This window comes from Homarus americanus, unplaced genomic scaffold, assembly GCF_018991925.1.
Source record: "Homarus americanus isolate GMGI-L3 unplaced genomic scaffold, GMGI_Hamer_2.0 scaffold31037, whole genome shotgun sequence".
NCBI lineage: Eukaryota > Metazoa > Arthropoda > Malacostraca > Decapoda > Nephropidae > Homarus > Homarus americanus.
In genome coordinates, this window is record NW_024722227.1 from 22,598,554 (window position 1) to 22,621,372 (window position 22,819).

The 22,819-nt window shown below is 36.7% G+C and overlaps 2 protein-coding genes across 2 annotated transcripts; one reads left to right on the forward strand and one right to left on the reverse strand.

Moving 5' to 3' along the window:
• Positions 1-7,465: 7,465 nt before the first annotated feature.
• Positions 7,466-9,619, reverse strand: LOC121862556 (ctenidin-1-like). Its single transcript, XM_042360862.1, has 4 exons — positions 9,566-9,619; positions 8,203-8,383; positions 8,048-8,159; positions 7,466-8,012 (listed from the first exon to the last, which is right to left on the reverse strand). Exons 1-4 carry the CDS (start codon positions 9,566-9,568, stop codon positions 7,769-7,771), a joined length of 540 nt encoding a protein of 179 aa, XP_042216796.1. The 5' UTR covers positions 9,569-9,619; the 3' UTR covers positions 7,466-7,768.
• Positions 9,620-13,559: 3,940 nt separating this feature from the next.
• Positions 13,560-14,075, forward strand: LOC121862637 (cell wall protein DAN4-like). Its single transcript, XM_042360956.1, has one exon. It carries the CDS (start codon positions 13,560-13,562, stop codon positions 14,073-14,075), a length of 516 nt encoding a protein of 171 aa, XP_042216890.1.
• Positions 14,076-22,819: the final 8,744 nt, after the last annotated feature.

Below are 22,819 nucleotides of genomic sequence, written 5' to 3' on the forward strand. Positions count from 1 at the left end.
GTGCACGTGATAGGGTGTGCCCACGGGAAGCCGCGTCATATTATGCTGAGTAAAAGCATTTGTAGCCAGCTTTCTGGCCACCCAAAGCTTGCAGTAGCTTCATACTCTTGACGAGAGAAAGACGTTATTTGAGAGCAGTTGTGGATGGCTCTGTCTTCCCTCGAGGGAGGACGACGTGCCTATTCCGTTCTCCCTCGATGGTTACTACTCATAGCAGTCACACTCATAATCTTACATCGAACGGACGTGATTAAACGGTCTATTTACATAGCCGCCGTCCTCTCCCTTCACACTCACAAATAGTGGAAGTTACGGTTGATATACACTCAGGAATTATATAAGCAATATTTTTTCAATAAAAAAAGAACCAACAATTGGGTTTCGCTACTCTTACCCAATATAATATATGTCTAGTCCCATATACTTTTTGACTAGAATATCTTCAAGCAATAGGAAGGTTAGTATATAATACATTAATATATTAAAATTTAAAAGATCATTAAAAATAACTTTGTGTGTCACCAATTTGTTCATCATATCCCCTCTTACTCTAGACCATTGAGGAGACACAGACCTTATATGTACGTATAAGCGAAAAATCTATTAATCCCGGGTTAGAATCCCTATAGCCCTGTGAGCCAACATTAGTAGCTAAATCAGGCTAGTCATTAAAACTTTACTTCATTACAATAATTATCCAGCCATTAGAGAGTTAAGACAACTTGCCTACAATGTCTTATCCCAGCCTATGTGATATTAGACACCAGGCTGATGTGGCAGATGCTAAAATTGTATATTACTGGTTTAGGTACGACGTGATAAATACAAATACGCACATAAGATAAGAGTATTTTATTTGGTTCTGTTTTTTTGTTTGTTTTTTACACGAAGTCAATTACAAAGAGATATCGTATATTTTTTATCGTCTTATGAGTATTCCTGCATTGTAATTACTTTTTCTCTTGTACTACAGTCCATTTCAGGAATTTCATATATAGCCTTACATCAAAATCAGAATATTCTTGTACAGAGAATAATCAAGGGGTGTTGATGTGTACATAATGTAAACATCAGCCTGGCTAACCCTTCATAAGGTACAGTATTTATTTGGTTAAGTTCAGTTGCATTGGAGTTATTTCCCATACCCACCGCCACCATATCCGCCATAGCCGCTGCCACCATCACCGCAGCCGCCGTACCCACCAACACCAAAGACACCACCACTGCGGCCGACTCTCCTATAGCGGCCACCTCCGGTACCTCCACCTCTGCCATATCCTCCACCACCACCGCGACAGCCGCCGCCAATGTTGTAGCAGATTCTTGTCCTGCCTCCATCACCCACATAGCCGCCGCCGCCGCCGCCACCAGAGCCTCCACCACCATAGCAACTACCACCTCCAATGCCGCCAATGCCACCACCTCCAACGATGTAGCATACTCTTCCTGAACCACCACCTCCTCTGAATCCTCAGCCACCACCACTGTAGCCTCCACCACCTCCGCCATAACCCCTGCCGTCATAAGAGCCACACCCAAGGACACTAACACCAACTTTTGAAATTGTGTAGAAAACCAGTTACAAAATAATGTGATTATAAAACAGTAATATAACCATAGCAGAGTTCCAAGTAAGTTTTATCATAAACATCACAAATATATCTTAAATGAATTTAGTATATATTACCCTCATATTAAATGTGTTTTGGTGTATAACGATGCCTTAAGCATATTTTCTAACTTGTTCAGAAATGATTTATTTAGGACTCTCTAAAACCTGGAGCTGGAACCTAGACATACTTAAGTTACTCAGACCACATTATTTCTATCCTTACCTAAAATACCTCGTCTCCTTCCTAATTTAACCCACGTCTATCGTAACCGAACCGAGCCAAACCTGTCCAAACCAAACCTAACTTAATCTAAACACACCTAACTTAATCTATCTTAACGAATTATAAATGTGACCCAAAACAAACGTAAGCTAATAAAATCTATCTTACTCAAACCAAACCTGTCATTAACCCAAACCAATTAACCTAAGCTCACATAAATTAACTAGCGGTATAAACAAAACTAACACACCCCAACCATAAGTAAACTAAACTAAATCTCATCCTCATATGACCTCAAATAAAATAATAAAAACTGAATAATTTTACAAATGTGAATACTAGTTGTAGTAATTACTTGCTTTAAACTTCACATATCTTATACCATTAAGAGTCATCCCTTCCATTTAATCGAAGCCGAAACGTGTGCTGACGATTATTAGTTAATCATGTCGAACCTTTAAACCGAACAGAGAACAGATGATGTTAAGAAGATGCAGAGAATTACAATGTTCAAGTGATCCTTCAGTTCACAGCATTTAATGTCATTGCTGATATTAATACAAAAAACTTGTTGATGTTAATATATGACTAAATATCGGTGCTGAATTTTTTATTTACTTAATTTATTTAAAAGATAACGATATGAATTATGATTCTAAAAATAATATTATTGCATTTTTTTACTTAATTAATATCGGAGAGAAATCTACTTCCACTTGGTTAGGATATATTAAATCTTTGTGTACAATTTTATCTGCTTCATTGATATAAGTCCTGGTGATAAAAAGGTACGTCAACGTAGTTAAGGGATTAAGTCATTGTAGAGATGGGGGTTGATTATCTTGAGCTTCATATTGTGAACTGCAAGATTATGAAACTGTTGAACTTCCATGAACTTTTACTTGATATTGTAAAGAGAAGTTCCGTGTGTTTTTAATAATGTTTTACTAATACGAGTACTAAGGCATACGAAACACACAGCTCGACAGTGATGTAAAATAGGAAAAGTAAATGAAGACTACACTATTGTTTCTCTCGATTATGTTTAGCTGCACAGAGAAATATTATCTAGCATATAGAAAGTAAACGACTAGTGTTTGAAGTCTAACCAGAAACTGGAAGTTTCACGTTACATAAAGCTTTACCATATTGGTGTTGTGACGACCAACTTCCTAAACGAACTGGATGAAAAGATATGTTAGTGAGAACTTTTATACCTCCTCCGGAAACCCCGTCACACCCCCCGGTTACATGGGCCTTAGAGCGAGTAGAACCATTGTAAATATTTAATTCAGCAACATCATTCTTTCGTCATCAACTCGCACCATAAATTTTCGTTGTTTTTGTTGATGGAACAGACGGTTAATATGAATTATATAAGTTTTTGTTTTTATTTATTCAGGTATATATAATGATGTGTCGAAAAGAACGTTTGTGTTTGAGTCATTTAATAAAATTATTGTATATCATTGGATTCTATTCATGAATATGTTTGCGTAGTCGTAATAGTGAAGGGCATATCTTTAAACCTTCGCAATTATATATCATGTGTATAAGGTGCATAAAATTTCACACAGAGCTAATTAATTTTAATTCATTTATACATTACTATCTTCTTCCAAAAGACATGAGACTTATCATGAAGAAAAATCGTATCACGTTAAAATGTATGAATTATAGATGATTTTAATGTATTCCGAATTATTAACGACCTATTACAATGAATTATAAAAAAATATATTTATAATGAAATACATAGATAATGATATTGGAGTCTTTTTTGTTTCATATTTATTGCATTTTCATATAGTTCTTCACGTTAAATTACAAATATGGTTCTTGAGTTTATAAAGTTTTTTTTGGTCATGATGATAAAATGTCTATATCAGAAAGTATTATGTTATGTTTCTTAATGTTTCATAAACCATGTATGTATATAAAGATAACATGTTTGAAATAATTATTATTATTATTATTATTATTATTATTATTATTATTATTTTAGACGTCTATTTTTATCTTGTCTGTTAGTTAAAGTAATCATATATTTATCTCTCTTGTGTGCAGTTGCTTTAGGTAATAATAAAATTTGCCTTAGAACTTAATATTTTATGAACAGATAATTGAAATATACATTTTCATGCCCACCCTTCCTTCCAACCATATGATCCTGTCAGACAAAAATTATTTTAAGCGTAATAGCTCATTCAGTTTTAGTAACAGAAGTAGTACCTCATCATTAACAATAGTGAACATTATTATTTAAATTTATCCGTTTTATCAATAGAATCACAGATTAACTAGTACGATGTCTTCTTTTGATTGTCAGTCTCTTCCATCATTCGCTCCTCATGTCTGTCCATCAAACCAGCAACAGGCCCGACGTTCATCATCTTTTTTTGGATATGATGATATATAATAAACCTATAATACAAAACATTAATATGTTTATTGGAGTTGTAAAATATAATTCAAAGATAATCTTCTAACATAATTCAATCAGGGAGCTGGTTTATTGCTCAGTAGATGTTTACCGAAGCTTCTGATGATCAACAAATTACTGAATATTTCGAGTAAAGAAAATAAGAAGAATTTACTCGATCAGTTTTATGCTCCAAATGTATGTATATTTCCATTATACTATACTGTAACATATATGTATCCGTATGAGGTTTCGGGTAATATATGTCAGTTTAAATGAATTTAACATATACTCATTATACAGGATGTTAGTAAAGCTCATTTGCATTTGCAATATAATTAACAATATAGATGTTCCATGTTACACCTACTTTGTTATATACCTTGTTCTACTTACAGTAAATAATGGGAATGGTATCCACTTCCAATACTTACTCTTACCATTTACAATATTTTTTTTTAAGTACAAAAGGGTAAATAAATATACTTTTATTATTCCAGGTGTAAAGGGACTTGTCTAACACATTGGATATAAAGTTAAACATCTAGACATCAATTATTACTCTTCATAAGGGTAGATGGGAGCAGTATCTCAGAACCACCTCCACCAACCATAAAAGCAAACCCAGAAAGTCTAAATTTTATTCTAAAGTTTTGGGGACCAGATTATGATATTGTAATATTAGAATACCATTGATATAAATAACTACCTATAATTGTAAGCCTTGGTGATACTAGTCGCGGTCACAAAGTTTGTGTGAAATATGAAGAGAAATGTTCGTAGTTATATTTTAAGATTTTCATTATAAAATTATTATTATTATTATTATTATTATTATTATTATTATTATTATTATTATTATTATTATTATTATTATTATTTTTATTATTATTATATAATTCGTATAGGAATCCATCAGGCCTCTATATAGTAAACAACAAGGCTCTAAGAGGTGATACCATCTTACAGTCAACCGAAGGAACAACACAGGGGGACCCTGTTGCAATGGCAATGTATGCAATTAGCCTATCAGTGCTCCAACAAGAAATAAAATTTGGAACTACGGGGGTCAAACAAGTGGCATATGCTGATGACCTTACCGGAGCAGGAAAAGTGGAGGGCATCAAAAAGTGGTGGGACTTGGTAACATCGCGAGGTCCACAAATAGGGTACCACCCAAACGCCAGCAAGTCCTTCCTCATCGTGAAGCCAGAACATTATGAACGGGCAATGGAGGTTTTTGGCGGAATTGAGGTGAAAATAACTAAGGACGGCCAAAGACACCTAGGCCCAGTAATTGGCACTGCAGACTTCAAGATGGAGTACGTAGCTCCACCCTCTGGAAGAAGTTATCAGTGTCAATTTCATCCCTAAATTAGTGAAACACCCTGACTTAACCCCAGCATAAAGAGCACTTCTTGCACTTCCATCAAGACTGGGAGGGATGGGACTAACAAATCCAAAGGAGATTGCTGCCACTGAACATCAAAATTCACTTAAGCTCACGGCAGCTCTTACTGACCACATAATAGCCCAGAATGCAACAGGGGAAGTGGATACCATTGAGGTAAACAAGATTCGTCGGTCCATTATGACAGATCGACAGTACTGCCAAAATGATAAGTTGCAGCAACTGTTGCTGCAGGTACCAGAAAATGTGAAAAAAAGTAGCTATAGCGCAGGAGGTGGGCGCCTCGAACTAGTTAACTACGCTACCGATAAGGGCAAATGGTTTCAGTCTTAATCAACAAGAATTTACAGATGCCATTGCTCTAAGGTACGGTCGGCCATTAGAAGGTTTGCCCTCCCAATGCGTGTGTGGCTCTTCCTATGATGGCGATCACGCCATGGTATGCAAGAAAGGGGGCTTCTAATGCATGAGGCATGACGAGGTAAGGGACCTCACCGCAAATATGTTGAAGGAAATCTGCCGGGATGTCATGGTAGAACCGACCCTCCTTCCATTGGATGGTGAGATCTTCCAACACAGGACTTCAAACACATCTAACAAAGCCCGTGTGGACGTCAGTGCTCGAGGATTCTGGACGTGGGGACAACGAGCTTTCTTCAACATCAGGATTTTTGATCCCATGTCTGCATGTCACCATAACCTAGCTCTCGATGCTGCACATAGGAGGAACGAGAACGACAAGAGAAAGGCATATGGGGAGAGAATTCAAACCGTAGATCAAGGCAGCTTCACTCCTCTAGTGTTCACAACCTCTGGTGGGATAGGACCAAGTGCAAGACGTTTCTACGCCAGACTCGCGGAGGTGATCTCCGAACAGAAGCAGCAACCCAGAAGTTATGTTACAGCCTGGATGAGATGTCGACTGTCTTTCTCTATCCTTCGGTCGGCTTTGCTCTGCCTCAGGGGAACGAGAGCTTCTGCCCCAACTCCAACAACTGCTGCAGATATTGACTATGAGACTACTGTCACTGAATGCCGCATAGATCTGTGGCTCAACTAATTTAACACAGATAGGATAGCCACTTATGTATTAGGATAATTAATATTAAGATAATTAAATGGTGGCGAAGGTGTGGCAAATGGGGGAGGCTGGAGGCCACGTTTAAAAAAAAAAGTAGTAGTAGTAGTTTTAATAGAATTAGTTTTATTATTATTGTTATTATTATTATTATTATTATTATTATTATTATTATTATTATTATTATTATTATTATTATTATTATTATTATTATTATTATTATTATCATCAGTATTATTATTATTATTATTATTACTATTATTATTATTATTATTATTATTATTATTATTATTATTATTATTAAAGTGTATCAACAAATGAGAACTTCAAGCCATAGGAAGCTTAGTTTATAATACACTAATATATCAACATTTTAAACATAAGATATAACTTTATATATCACCAATTGGTCCATCATATCCCCTCTTAGTCTGGACCATTGAGGAGACACTGACCTCCCATGTTCATATAGGCTAAAAATCTATTATTCCCTGGTTAGAATTCCTATAACCCTGTGAGCTAATATTAGTAGTATAATAAGGCTTTTCGTTACAACTTTACTTCTTTACAAAAATTATCCAGTCAATAGAGAGTTAAGACAACTTGTACTAAAATGTCTTATGCCAGCCTGTGTGATATTTGACGCCAGGCTGATGTGGCAGTTGCTAAAATTGTTTATTACTGGTTTAGGTACTACGTGATCAATAAAAATTCATTCATAAAATAAGAGTATTTTATTTTGTTCTGTTTTTGTATGTTTCTTTTTTTTTACATGATGTCAAGTACAGACAGGTATTGCATATTTGTTATCGTCTCATGACTATTCCTCCATTGTAATTACTTTTCTCTTGTACTACAGTCCATTTAAGAACTTTAATATAGCCTTACATCAAACTCAGACTACTAATATTCTTGTGCAGAGAATAATGAAGGGTTTTTGATGTGTACATAATGTAAACACCAGGCTGGCTAACACTTCATAAGGTACAATATTTACTTGCTTAATTTCAGTGGCAATGGAGTTATTTCCCATACCCACCACCACCATATCCGCCACCGCCGCCGCTTCCACCACCGACGCCGCCATAGCCACCGCCACCGCCGCTGCCATAGCCACCACCGCCATAGCCAACACCACCATAGCCACCACCACCGCGACCGCCTCCACCATAGCCTCCACCACCATAACCACCGCCTCCGCCATACGCACCACCACCACCGCCATAGCCGCCACTACCGCCACTGCTACCACCATAGCCACCGCCAATGTTGTAGCAGATTGTTGTCCTGCCTCCACCACTCCTCCATAGCCGCCACCACCATAGCCGCCACCACCTCCATAGCCGCCACCGCCTCCACCATAGCCGCCTCTGCCACCACCTCCATAGCCGCCACCGCCTCCACCATAGCCGCCTGCCACCACCTCCGACGGTGTAGCATACTCTTCCTGAACCACCACCTCCTCCGTATCCCCCGCCGCCACCACCCCCAAAACCTCCGCCACCACCACCATAGCCTCCACCACCATAGCCTCCACTATCTCCACCATAACCGCCGCCGCCACCTCCACGTCCACCCGGCATAGCGGAGCTTGACACCGCCATGAGAGCCACACCCACGAACACTAACACCAACTTCTGAAATTGTGTAGAAAACCAGTTTATAATATTTTTTATCAAAAATACTCCTATAATAACAAAAAAGTTTCACCAATTTCCAAAATGATTTTTTACATTAATACTTTTGACTCTATGTATCGTATTATGAAGTGTTTGAACGAATAAGGTGTACAGTACTATTATTATCTTGATCATAAATTATATAAATAAATAAATAAATAAATTAATAAATAAATAAATATATATATATATATATATATATATATATATATATATATATATATATATATATATATATATATATATATATATATATATATACAAACTTCTACTTTTCTATATTAATTTTACCGACACCTTTGGTTGCTTGATATCAAAGGTGTTTCACTTACCATGGTTGTTTACGCAGTTCACGAACTCTTATTCTCGACAACAAAAGACTCCATGACTTACATGAGTTACCCAATAGTAGCAGTGATCTGCATGTATGAAATTCAAATTAATTTTCCCATTTAGATTAAGTCATTCCACTGAAGAATATTGGTTAATCACGTAAGAAGTTATGCAAAGAGCAGTTGAAGTCAATAAAACGTAGAATGTTAGAATGTTAAACAGATCCTTCGGTTCACTGCATTTAGACATTACCTCCTGCTTACACTGCTGCTGCATTTCAGGTTGGATTCGCATAATAAAGAAAGCTTTGGTAAGTTGATTTTAACAGTTCGCTGAATCTCGCTGGTGTAATCGTGACTAACTTTGATGGTATAAACTTACATTATGAAAGATGACTGATGGTGTTATCATACTGTACTGTAAACAATTTATATTGTTAAATTTGCTAACTCGCAAAATAATTTTGATATATGTAGAATTTTCTTATAATTTATACTGATTATTAGTGTTCAGTCATATTTTTTTATTTATAATTCACAATTTATAATTCATATGAGGATAACGTTAAAGTCAAGTAAGTGAACATTATCATATTCTTCTTGGTGTCTACACTTGAATGTAGAAACACTAGCAACACAAGATACACAATAAGTCCACGTTTTTTAACACAAAATAACAAAATACAGTACTCTGATTTTTTACTCAATTTATCTAAAGAGTGTTTTAACCCATTCACTACGGGAACGCCACTTTTAATATTTTATTTGACTAGCGCAACTATCTCCCCAAATTTCTACTAAATCTTACCATATTGGTGTTGTCGGTGTTGTCAGGTTGAAGCCAAGTCAAGAAGTGGATGAAGAGATGTGTTGGTGAGAGCTTATATATACTGTACCTCCCAGCAACAGCGCCCCTCGCCCAGCCCTTGACACGCGCTACCACGGTAAAGATTTTTTTTTCATTGTGATTATTGTTTCGTCATTTATCCGCTCGCTCTAATAAAAATCGTATAATTACCTTCGATAACAATACTGATGAAGCTTTCTGAGTCAGGACGCACAGTGACTTTCGTTTTTTTTTTATCTGACTGATTGAATCCGTTTTTTTTTTTGTAGAGAACATCATTTAAACATATCTTAGTCTCTTGAGTACGATAACAATTTCCTCGGTAAAATTAATCATGCCATTAAAATATTATTCAATTCTATGAACATGTTGACTTAACTCCCTTATAGAGTGACTTAATCCCTTGAGTACAATGAATTAACCCCCAGAGTACAATATCATTCCTACTCAAGTGAATATATCATCGTATTCACGGGGTTAAGACATCACACTCGAGGCATTAAGTCATTATACTCGAGGGATTAATTCATTGTACTAGAGGGGTTAGGTCATTGCATTCAAAAGATTATGTCGTTGTATTCGTGGGATTAAGTCATTGTACTAGAGGGATTAAGTCATTGTACTAGAGGGGTTAAGTCATTGTACTAGAGGGATTAAGTCATTGTACTAGAGGGGTTAAGTCATTGTACTAGACGGATTAAGTCATTGTACTAGAGGGGTTTAGTCATTGTACTAGAGGGATTAGGTCATTGTACTAGAGGGGTTAGGTCATTGCATTCAAAAGATTAAGTCGTTGTATTCGAGGGATTAAGTCATCGTACTAGAGGAATTAAGTCATTGTACTAGAGGGGTTAAGTCATTGTACTAGCGGGATTAAGTCATTGTACTAGAGGGGTTAAGTCATTGTACTAAACGGATTAAGTCATTGTACTAGAGGTGTTAAGTCATTGTGCTAGAGGGATTAGGTCATTGTACTAGAGAGGTTAAGTCATTGCATTCAAAAGATTAAGTCGTTGTATTCGAGGGATTAAGTCATTTTACTCGAGGGATTAAGTCATTGTACTAGAGGGATTAAGTCATTGTACTGGAAGGATTAAGTCATTCTACTCGAGGGATTAAGTCATTGTACTAGAGGGGTTAAGTCATTGTATTCAAAGGATTAAGTCATTTTACACAAGGGATAAAATTAGTGTACTCGATGGATTAAGTCGTTGTAGGGACAAGATATCTCTTTCAATGGGGTAATTGATTATATTAAAGGCGTTGGCGTAATATTCAACGGATTAGTATTTCAAGGTTTTTATTAACAAATTTAGACTAATTATCAACACATCCGCCTGAAAATCAATCAGCAATAGTTTACTTGAAACTATCATCTCATGTTTATGATTCAACAGCAGAAAACTTTTGAAAATATAAAAGAAAATTGTTTATCATAAACTGTGAGAATGTTGGAAATAATATTTTAATGTTCAAGGAAGTTTTATACACCGCATATTTTACAAATACAGTACGAACCAGCAAAATTCTTATTCATAAAGTGTTTACACTAATAATAATAATAATAATAATAATAATAATAATAATAATAATAATAATAATAATAATAATAATAATAATAATAATAATAATAATAATAATAATAATAATAATAATAATAATAATAATAACAATAAACGTTGGTTTATTTCTGTGATCTGGATACATCATTAAAATAAGTAATTATGTCGTAGAATTATTACAATACAAACAAATGTGATGAAAGGTATTGGATATAAGAATATATATATTTTTTTAACAACAAACAAGTCAGACGTATCGGTAAGGATTTAGTAGTGTGGAAATCACCGTTGATAATTAATATGTAAGAAAACAAGAAACAACATAACGAGTAAATAAAGTGGTCATAAAGCAAATTGAGTTGGTTTATATACTATAACTACTATTTTTCCAATATTTTTTTCTCACATGCGTAATTGATTTCTTTAAAGACAAATATTATGTCAGACACAGTGACGTGACATCTTAATCTTCCTGGCCACCGTGACAACACACAGAGAGTAAATCACTAACTCTCTACAATGTGGCAAGTAACAAGTTTTGAAACATTTCCGCAATTTAGCCCGTGGCAGGAAGCAAAACATTGTCATTCATTGTGTATAATGTGAAGAAAGAACAGATGTGTTTCATAGTTTATTAAGGTTGTTCACAGGTGTAGGAATGAAGACTTGGCACGTGAAGTTTTTGAATACAACAATAATGAATGAACTTTCTCACTGTCGTCAATTTTCTTATAATTTTATTCTCATGATATTAGATCTATGTTTGTCTTAAGTTATATCACCGATCCACGTTGATTGTATTAATAATTGAGTTACTTTTTTTTAACGTGGCTTCCAGCCTCCCCCAATGGCCACACCTTCGCCGCCATTTTATCACCTAAAGATTAACTATCCTAATACATAAGTAGCTACCCTGGCTGTGTTGTGTTAGTTGAGCCGCAGATCTATGCGGCAATCACTGACTGTTGCCTCAAAGTCGATATCTGCGACTGTTTTCGGTTTTGGGGCCGATGCTCTCGTTCCCCTGAGGCAAAGCAATGCAGACCTAAGCAAAGATAAGGACAGTCGACATGTCAACCAGGAGGTAACATAACTTCTGGGCTGCTGCTTCCGTTCAGATAACACATTCGCGAGTCTGGCGTAGAAGCATCTTGCACTTGGTCCCATCCCGCCCGAGGTTGTGAACACCAGAGGAGTGAAGCTGCCTTGATCAACGTTATGAATTCTCTCCTCATAGGCCCCAATCTTGTCGTTCTCGTTCCTCCTGTGTGCAGCATTGAGAGCTAGGTTGCGGTGATGTGCGGACATGGGATCAAAAATCCTTATGTTAAAAAAGGCTCGCTGTCCCCGCGTCCACGCGGGCTTCGTTGGATGTGTTTGAAGTCCTGTGACGGAGGTTCTCACCGTCCAATGGAAGGAGGGCGGTTCCACCATGACGTCGTGGCATATTTCCCTAAGCAGATTTGCTGTTAGATCCCTTACTTCGTCAAGCCTCATGCATACGAAGCCCCCTTGTTGCACAATATGGCGTGGTCGATGTCATAAGATGAGCCTCACACACATTGGGAGGGCAAACATTCTACTGGCCTAACGAAGCTTAGAGCAATGGCATCTCGAATTCTTCATTATTGAGGATGAAGCCAGTTGTAATTCAAGATTTTCATTATGAAATTATTATTATTATTATTATAATTATTAGTTTAATTATTATTATTATTATTATTATTATTATTATTATTATTATTATTATTATTATTATTATTGTTATTATTAATATTATTATTATTATTATTATTATTATTATTATTATTATTATTATTAGATAAATGTTTGTGTCACCAATTTGTTTATCATATCCCGTCTTTGCCTGGTGCATTGGTTAGAATTACTATAGCCCCGTGACCCCATATTAGTAATATAATCAGGCTTTTCGTTTAAACTTTACTTCCTTATAATAATTATCCAGCCAATAGGGTTAAGACAACTTGTACTACAATTTTTTATGCCAGCCTGTGTGATATTAGACGCCAGGCTGATGTGGGCAGTTTCTAATATTGTTTATTACTGATTTAGGTATTACGTGATGAATAAAAATACGCTCATGAAATAAGAGTATTTTATTTTGTTCTGTTTTTGTATGTCTTTTTTTACGTGATGTCAAGTACAGACAGATATCGTATATTTTTTATGGTCTTGTGACTATTCCTGCATTATAATTACTTTTTCACTTGTACTACAGTACATTTAAGGACTTTTATATATAGCCTTACATCAAACTCAGAATACTATTATTCTTGTCCTGAGAATAATGAAGGGTTTTTGATGTGTACATAATGTAAACATAAGGTTGGCTAACGCTTCATAAGGTCCAGTATTTATTTGGATCAGTAGCAATGGAGTTATTTCTCATACCCACCGTCACCACATCCGCCACCACCGCCGACACCACCACCGCCGGCGCCATAGCCACTACCACCATAGCCACCGCCACCGCGGCCGCCTCCCCCATACCCGCCACCTCCGTAACCACCTCCATCTCCGCCATATCCTACACCACCACCGCCATAGCTGCCGCCAATGTTGTAGCAGATTGTTGTCCTGCCTCCACCACTACCTCCATAACCGTCACCGCCATAGCCGCCACCTCCATAGCCGCCACTACAATAGCCGCCACCACCATAGCCGCCACCACCTCCATAGCCGCCACCTCCTCCACTATAGCCGCCGCTGCCACCACCTCCATATCCCCCGCCACCACGACTGTAGCCTCAGCCACCACCCCCATAACCTCCGCCACCACCACCACCATAGCCTCCACCACCTCCGCCATAACCACCGCCGCCACCCCCACGTCCACCCGGCATGGCCGAGCTGAACACCGTCATGAGAGCCACACCCAAGGACACTAACACCAACTTCTGAAATTGTGTAGAAAATCAGTTATAAAAATAATGTGATTATAAAACAGTAATATAACCATAGCAAAATTTCAAATAAGTTCTATGATAAACAAAAAAATATATCTCATAATCAATTTAATACATATTATCCTCATATTAAATGTGCTTTTGTGTATAACGATGCTTTAAGCATATTTTCTCAAACTTGGTCAGGAATGATTTATTTAGGACTCTCTGAAGCCTAGACCTGGAACCTGGACATACTTACAGTAAGTCAATCAGACCACATTATTTCTATCTTTACGTATTATACCTTATTTCCTTCCTAATATAACCCACGTCTATCTTAACCTAAACGAACCAAACTTGCCCATACCAAACCTAACTTAATCTAAACACACCTAAATTAATTTATCTTAACGAATTCCAAATGTGCCCCTAAACTAACGTAAGCTAATTTAATCTATCTCATTCAAACCAAATCTGTTATTAACCTAGCCCAAATAACCTAAGCTTACTTAATAACTAGTGGTATAAACTAAACTAACATACCTACACTATACGTTAACCTAGCTGGCTCTGATCCTAATATAACCTAAAATAAAATAAAGAAATCTGAAAAATTTTACACTTGTGAATACCAGTTGTAGCAATTACTTGTTTTGAACTTCACGCATTTTATACCATTAAGAGTCATCCCATCCATTTAATCGAAACCGAAATGTGTGCTGACGATTATTAGTTAATTATGTGGAACTTTTAAACAGAACAGAGAACAGATGATGTCATTAAGATGCAGAGAATTACAATGTTCAAGAGATCCTTCAGTTCATAGCATTTAGATGTCATTGTCGACATGAATACATAAAACTTGTAGATGTTAATATTTGACTAAATTTCTGTGTTATAATTTATATTTATTTTATTTGATGTAAAGATAACACCATGTATTATGATATTAAAAATTATATTATTGCTTTTTTTACTTAAGTAATATTGGATAGAAATCTACGTCCACTTGGTTAGTATATCTTAAATCCGTGTGTACAATATTATCTGCTTCATAGAAATAAGTCCTGGTATTAAAAGGGTAAGTGAACGTAGTTAAGGGATAAGTCATTGTAGAGATGGGGATTGATTATCTTGTTATTCATATTGTAAACTGCAAGATTGTGAAACTGTTGAACTTCCATGAACTTTTACTTGATTTTGTAAAGAGAAGTTCCATGTGTTTTTAATAATGTTTTACTACTATGAGTACTGAGGCATGGTGCTGGATTTAGACCTGTGGAGGCCCATGTGGGGTGGTGAATGAAGCGAACCTAAACATCTGGAAGTTCCGGGGGGCGCTGTAAGCCCCCCGGGAAAATTTTGAAATTTGAACACTTCTTTGGAGAATTTTGAAGCCATATGCAGTTATATTGAGGAAATTAGAACATTGAGAAATTTTTAATTAACTGTAAATTTATTGATAGTGTACAAATTGCCAACACACACACACACAAACACACAAAATTGAGACATGACTGGAGTCATTCATGTGGTTTCAAGTCGACCAGCCCTGATATAGCTACTACCGTACATGTGGAGGCCCCCAGATTGTGAAGGCCCCTGGGCAGCTGCCCACTTTGCCCACTCCTGAATCCGGCCCTGCTAAGGCATACGAAACACACAGCTCGACAGTGATGTAAACTAGGAAAAGTAAATGAAGATTACACTATTGTTTTTCTCGAGTATGTTTAGCTGCACAGAGAAATATTATCTATCATATAGAAAGTAAACGACATGTGTTTGAAGTCTAACCAGAAACTTCACATTCATAAGAAAATAATGAAAGTTTTACGTTACACAAACCTTTACCATATTGGTGTTGTGATGACCAACTTCCTAAGCGAGCTGGATGAAAAGATAGATATGATAGTGAGAGCTCGTATACCTCCCCCGGAGACCCCTCACCGGTTACATGGGCCTTAGAGCGAGTAGTACCATTGTAAAGATTTAATTCAGCAACATCATTCTTTCGTCATCAACCCGCTCCACAAATTTTCGTTGTTTTTGTTGATGGAACAGACGGTTAATATGAATTATATAAGATTTTGTTTTATTTACTCAGGTATATATAATGATGTGTCCAAATGAACTTTTGTGTTTGTATACATTTAATAAAATTATTGTATTTCGTTGGATTCTATTCATGAATGTGTTTGAGTTGTCGTAATAGTGAAGGGCATATCTTTAAACTTATGCAATTATCTATCATGTGTCTAAGGTGCATAAAATTTCACACAGAGCTAAATAATTTAAACTCATTAATACCTACTAACTTCTTCCAAAAGTCATGAGACTTATCACGAAGAAAAGAAATCGTATGACGTTAAAATGTAAGAATTATAGATGATTTTAATATATTCCGAATGAATAACGACCCATAACCAATAAATTATTTCTTGCATTTTCATATAATTCGTCACGTTAAATTACAAATATGGTTCTTGTGTAATTAAATCTTTTTTATTATTATTATAAAATGTCTATATCAGAAAATTTTACCTTATTTTTCTTAATTTTTCATAAACCCTGTATGTATAGAAAGATGACATGTATGAAATTATTATTATTATTATTATTATTATTATTATAATTATTATTATTATTATTATTATTATTATTATTATTATTATTATTATTATTATTATTATCATCATTATTATTATTATTGTAGATATCAATTATTATCCTGTATGTTAGAGAAAGTAATCATAATTATCTCTCTTGTGTGCAGTTGCTTTAGGTAATAATAAAGTCTGCCTTAGAAATTAATATTTTATAAACAGTTAATTAAAATATATATTTTCTCACCCACCCTTCCTCCCAACCATGTGGCGTTGCCAGACACGAATTTTTATTTAAGAGCAATGGCTCATTCAGTTTTAGTAACATAATTAGTACCTCATCATTAATAATTTTAACATTATTATTTAAATTTACCTGTTTTATCAATAGAATCACAAATTAAAGTAATATTCATAGAGTAGTACGATGTCTTCTTTTGATTTTCAGTCTCTTCCATCATTCGCTCCTCATATCTATTGATCAAACCATCAACAGGCCCGACGTTCATAATCTATTTTTGGTTATGATGATAAATAATAAACTTATAATACAAAATATTAATATGTTTAGTGAACTATTAGTTGTAATAAATATAATTCATAGAAAATTTTCTAACATAATTCAATTACTTATAATGTATACAGCCTTAACAACATCAACCTAGAGAAGTCGCTTTGTGAAAGAGACCTAGGGGCACTTGTAAGCCCGGACCTACGGCCTAGAAAACAGTGCATTAATATTCGAAATAAGGCAAACAGAGTATTGGGTTTTATATCTAGAAGTGTAAGTAACAAGAGTGCAGAGGTCTTATTGCAACTATATCTTGCGCTAGTCAGGCCGCACCTCGATTATCCGGTTCAGTTCTGGTGCCCCTTTTATAGAATGGATATAAATTCACTAGAGTCGGTGCAGCGAAGAATGACAAAAATGATTCCGGGACTTAGAAACCTTCCATATCAGGATAGGTTAAAGAAACTTAACTTGCATTCCCTAGAAAGACGAAGAGTGCGGGGAGACATGATAGAAGTATTTAAGTGGGTGAAAGGAATCAATAAAGGGGATATAGATAAAGTTCTTATAATATCCGAGCAGGATAGGACTCGGAGCAACGGATTCAAGTTGGATAAGTTTAGGTTTAGGAGGGAGATAGGAAGAAAGTGGTTCACAAATAGGGTGGTGGACGAGTGGAACAAGCTTACCAACTTTGTAGTAAGTGCGGGAACTCTGGAAAGTTTCAAAAGGAGGCTAGATAGATTCATGGATGATAGAGAGTGGTAGTAACTCTCGACAGGAGCTGCCATGAGCAGGCCAACCGGCCTATTGCAGACTCCTTATTTTCTTATGTTCTTATGTAATTAACGATCTGCTTTATTGTTCAGTAGATGTTTATTGAAGCTTCTGATGATCAACAAGTTGCTGAATATTTCCCGTAAAGAAAATAAGAAGAATTTACTCAATCAGTTTAATGTTCCAAATGGATGTATATTTCCATTATACTATACTGTAATATATATGTATCCGTATGAGGGTTCAGGTAATATATGTCAGTTTATATGAATTTTATATATACTCGTTATACAGGATGTTAGGAAAGTTCATTTGCTTCTGCAATATAATTAACAATATAGATGTTCCATGTTACACCTACTTTATTATATACCTTGTTCTACTTACAGGAAATATTGGGAATAGTATCCTCTTCCAATATTTACTGTTACCATTTTCAATATTTTTTTAATTAAGTAAAAAGGGTAAATAAATATATTTTTAATAATTCCAGGTGCACAGCGAATTGTCTAACGCATTGGATGTAAAATTAAACATTTATCAGAACCATTCCCAAGAACCACAAAAGCAAACACCAAAAATCTAGATTTTGATTCTTAAGTTTGGGGAACTCGATTATGATATTGTAATATTAGAATACCATTGCTAGAAATATCTACCTGTAATTGTAAGCCTTGTTGATGCTAGTCGTGGTGACAAAGTTTGTGTGAAATATGAAGAGAAGTGTTCGTAGTTGTATTTCATTCTTTTTTCATTTTAAAGTTATTCTTATTATCATTATTAGATAAGAGTTTGTGTCACCAATTTGTTCATCATATCCCGTCTTAGTCTGGTGTATTGGGGAACCACAGACCTCCCACGTTCGTATAGGTTAAGAATTTATCATTCCTTGGTTAGAATTCCTGTAGCACCGTGACCAAATATTACTTGTATAATCAGGCTTTTCGTTAAAACTTTACTTCTTCACTATAATTATCCAGCCAATGGAGAGTTAACCCCAATTGTATTACAATGTCTTATGCCAGCCAGTGTGATATTAGACGCCAGGCTGATTTGGCAGTTGCCAAAATTGCTCATTACAGTTTTAGGTTTTACGTGACAAATAAAAATATGCTTATAAAATAAGAGTATTTTATTTTTATTTGGTTTCTCTTCGCTCATGGTGGGGTATGTAAACACATACTTGAAAAATTGCTTTGTTGAGGAGCTTGTGCAGGTGACGGCAGGATTCAGAATGACTACTGTATATTACAGTATTTAACAAACAAGTCAACTACTACTACAATACATTATAAGAAATGGAAACTGTCTCATTCACTATAGTCCGATGAAGCATGAGACTAACTCATTCACAACTTATTCGGACGCAGACCACAAGAGGGCAGCACTCTTACTGGAGTTAAAAGGAGAGGCTGGACGAGTAAAGCCAGTGTCTGACGAAAAATCAAACGAGTGGAAAGTCGTGAGTAGTGGCAGGACCAAGCTGGTGGTCAAGAAGTACTCAAAGGATACGACAACAACGACAACAACAGCTAAGTGTACCAACCCGTTCAGTCCCTTGATAGACGAATTGGACGTTAGTACAGTCAGGGGCAGGGATGACAAGGAAGGTATAAAAACTTTAATTGTTGGTGACTCACAGGTAAGGTACATGGACAGGGCCTTTTGTGGTAAAAACAAAAATAGGATGAGGGTGTGTTTGCCAGGAGCTGGGGTGGGGGATATAGTTGACAGGATGGACAATATCTTGTCTGGTAATGGGAACAAACCCATTATCTGCCTCAGTGCAGGAGGCAATGATATTGGCCGGTGTAGGAGCGAGGAACTTCTTGATAAGTTCAAGGCAGCCATAGATCGTATTAGGACTAAGGGAGGGATCCCTATCATATGCGGTGTCCTGCCTAGAAGGAGAGTTGGCAGTGAATGGTTGTCAAGGGCAGTTGGTGTTAACGACCGTCTTGACAGATATTGCAAGTCAATATCAGTCCCATTCATTGACAACTGGGACAACTTCTATGGCAGAAGGGACCTTTATGCTAGGGATGGGGTGCACCTGTCTAGGGATGGAGTAGCAACCCTGGCTGGGGCTCTAGAGGGGGCAGTTCAAAAGATATCGAAGTCTTTAAACTGCTAAGAGAACATAGGAGCACGGGGGTGGAGGAGACTGCAGTGGGAGCGGGTAAACAAGGCGAAAGATTACAGGGAAATAGTGTTAGGAATGATGACAAAACTAAATTAGACAGGGAGTTTAAAACTAAACGCGGTAAGGGAAGGACTCAGAACACGACTAACTTAAATGTATACTACGCGAACAGTAGAAGTATGAGAAACAAAATGGATGATATTAAGGCCTTGGTATGTACCGAAGAAATCGATATAATTGCATTCACTGAAACATGGATCAACCTAGACACACGTGAATTACCAGTCGAATACCAAATTGCGGGTTACAAACTGTTCCATACCGATAGGCAGACCAGGAAAGGAGGCGGAGTAGCAATCTATGTTAGGGATAATCTGAAGTGTGAAATAAATAAGGAAATAAAAACTGAGAGGAATACAGAAACAATTTGGATAGAATTAAGCGACGGTCGGGAAAAATTAATCACAGGGGTAATATATAGACCCCCCAATCTTGATAGCGTCAATGAGCGACTTATCTGGGATGAAATGCGCAGGGCTTCCATACACAACAAAGTCTGTATAGTAGGCGACTTTAACCTTGGCCAAATAGATTGGACTGTCCTTACGGGTAACTCAGAATCAGAGGATTTTCTCGAGACGATCCAGGACTGTTTCCTAAGTCAACATATAACCGAACCCACACGGGGTAATAATATACTGGATTTAGTTCTGACGAACAGAGAAAACCTCATTAGCAATGTCGAGGTAGGGAACGAACTTGCAAACAGCGATCACAAAGAAATTCGATTCCAGTTAGATTTTCAGGGCAGACGTAAGGAAAATTCCACTAAAGTACCAGATTTCAGAAGGGCAAACTTTGACAGTTTAAAGAGGCAGCTGAGAGAGGGGTGTCGCGCTTGGCCGTGAACCTGACAGATGACACCGACCTGATAACGAGATCTGAGATTGCCGAGTTCCACGATAATTTAAATAGTGAGTTACTTAATGCACAAAGGCAGAACATACCATACAAAAAACTCAGATCAGACAACAATGACCCTAAATGGATAAATAATTATTTAAAGAACATCATTGGCCAAAGGAAGGCTATAGGTAGAAGGATAAATCGTGGCGAAATTCACCTCCGGGACTATTATAGGGTATTGGCGAGTAGAGTTAAAACCGAGATAAGGAAAGCAAAGAGGAATAATGAGGTAAGGATAGCAAGGGAGGCGAAGACAAACCCCAAAGGATTCTACCAAATGTATCAAACTAAAACACGAGAAAAGATTGGACCAATACGGTCAGACTCCGGCGAGCTCACTGATAACGACGGAGAAATGAGCAATAATTTGAATAAATATTTTTCAACAGTTTTCACCACCGAAAATCTAAACATGATACCCGAGGCACCGACTCTATTCAGAGATAGTGAAGAAAACAAATTAAGTGAGATAGTAGTGACTAGTAACGATGTTAGTAAGCAAATAGACAAACTAAAGCCTAATAAGTCACCTGGTCCCGATGAGATATTTGCCAGAGTATTAAAGGAATGTAAGGAAGAGCTTAGTATGCCCTTAGCAAAGTTGTTTAACATGTCCTTAAAAACAGGTGTAGTACCAGAATCCTGGAGGATAGCGAATGTAATACCGATTTTCAAGAAGGGGGATAGATCACTATCCTCTAACTACCGCCCAATCAGTCTAACATCAATAGTAGGCAAATTACTGGAAGCAATCATTTCAAACTCTATTCGAAATCACCTGGAGAAGCACCGATTGATCAATGATTCCCAGCATGGCTTCACAAGCGGACGTTCTTGCCTAACTAATCTATTAACATTCTTTTCATCAGTTTTTGAATCGGTGGACGAGGGGCACAATTATGATGTGGTATATCTCGACTTTAGCAAAGCCTTCGACAGAGTCCCCCACGAAAGACTAATTAGAAAGGTAGAAGCTCATGGCATCAAAGGTGACATCCTAAATGGATTAGGGCGTGGTTACAGGACAGGAAACAGCGAGTGAGCATTAACGGCACTAAGTCCCATTGGAGCAACGTCACAAGTGGAGTTCCCCAAGGCTCAGTACTTGGACCATTATTGTTTATTATATACATAAACGACATAGATATCGGCATAGACAGCAACATAAGTAAATTTGCTGATGACACTAAAATAGGACGTGTTATCAAATCTGACGAGGACTCGGCAAACTACAGGAAGATCTAAACAAATTTTTCGAATGGTCTGAAAAATGGCAGATGAAATTCAATGTCGACAAATGTAAAGTACTCAGTATAGGAGATGTAAACAGGGAAACCAGATACCAGATGAACAACGATGCCATAGAGAAATCCGACTGCGAGAGAGATTTAGGAGTAATGATAAGTAGGAACCTTAAGCCAAGTAAACAATGTGTTTTTGCTCGTAACAAGGCTAATAAAGTACTTGGGTTCATACAAAGGAGTGTTAGTTACAAGACTAGCGAGGTCATCCTAAAACTGTATCTTGCTCTTGTGAGACCACACCTGGATTATGCAGTTCAGTTCTGGTCACCGTATTACAGAATGGATATAGAATCCTTGGAAAGAATTCAGAGGAGAATGACAAGACTAATCCCGGGCATTAGGAACCTTGAGTATAGAGACAGGTTAAAGCATCTTAATTTGCACTCCCTCGAGAGACGTAGAGCGAGGGGCGACCTGATAGAGGTGTATAAGTGGAAGAC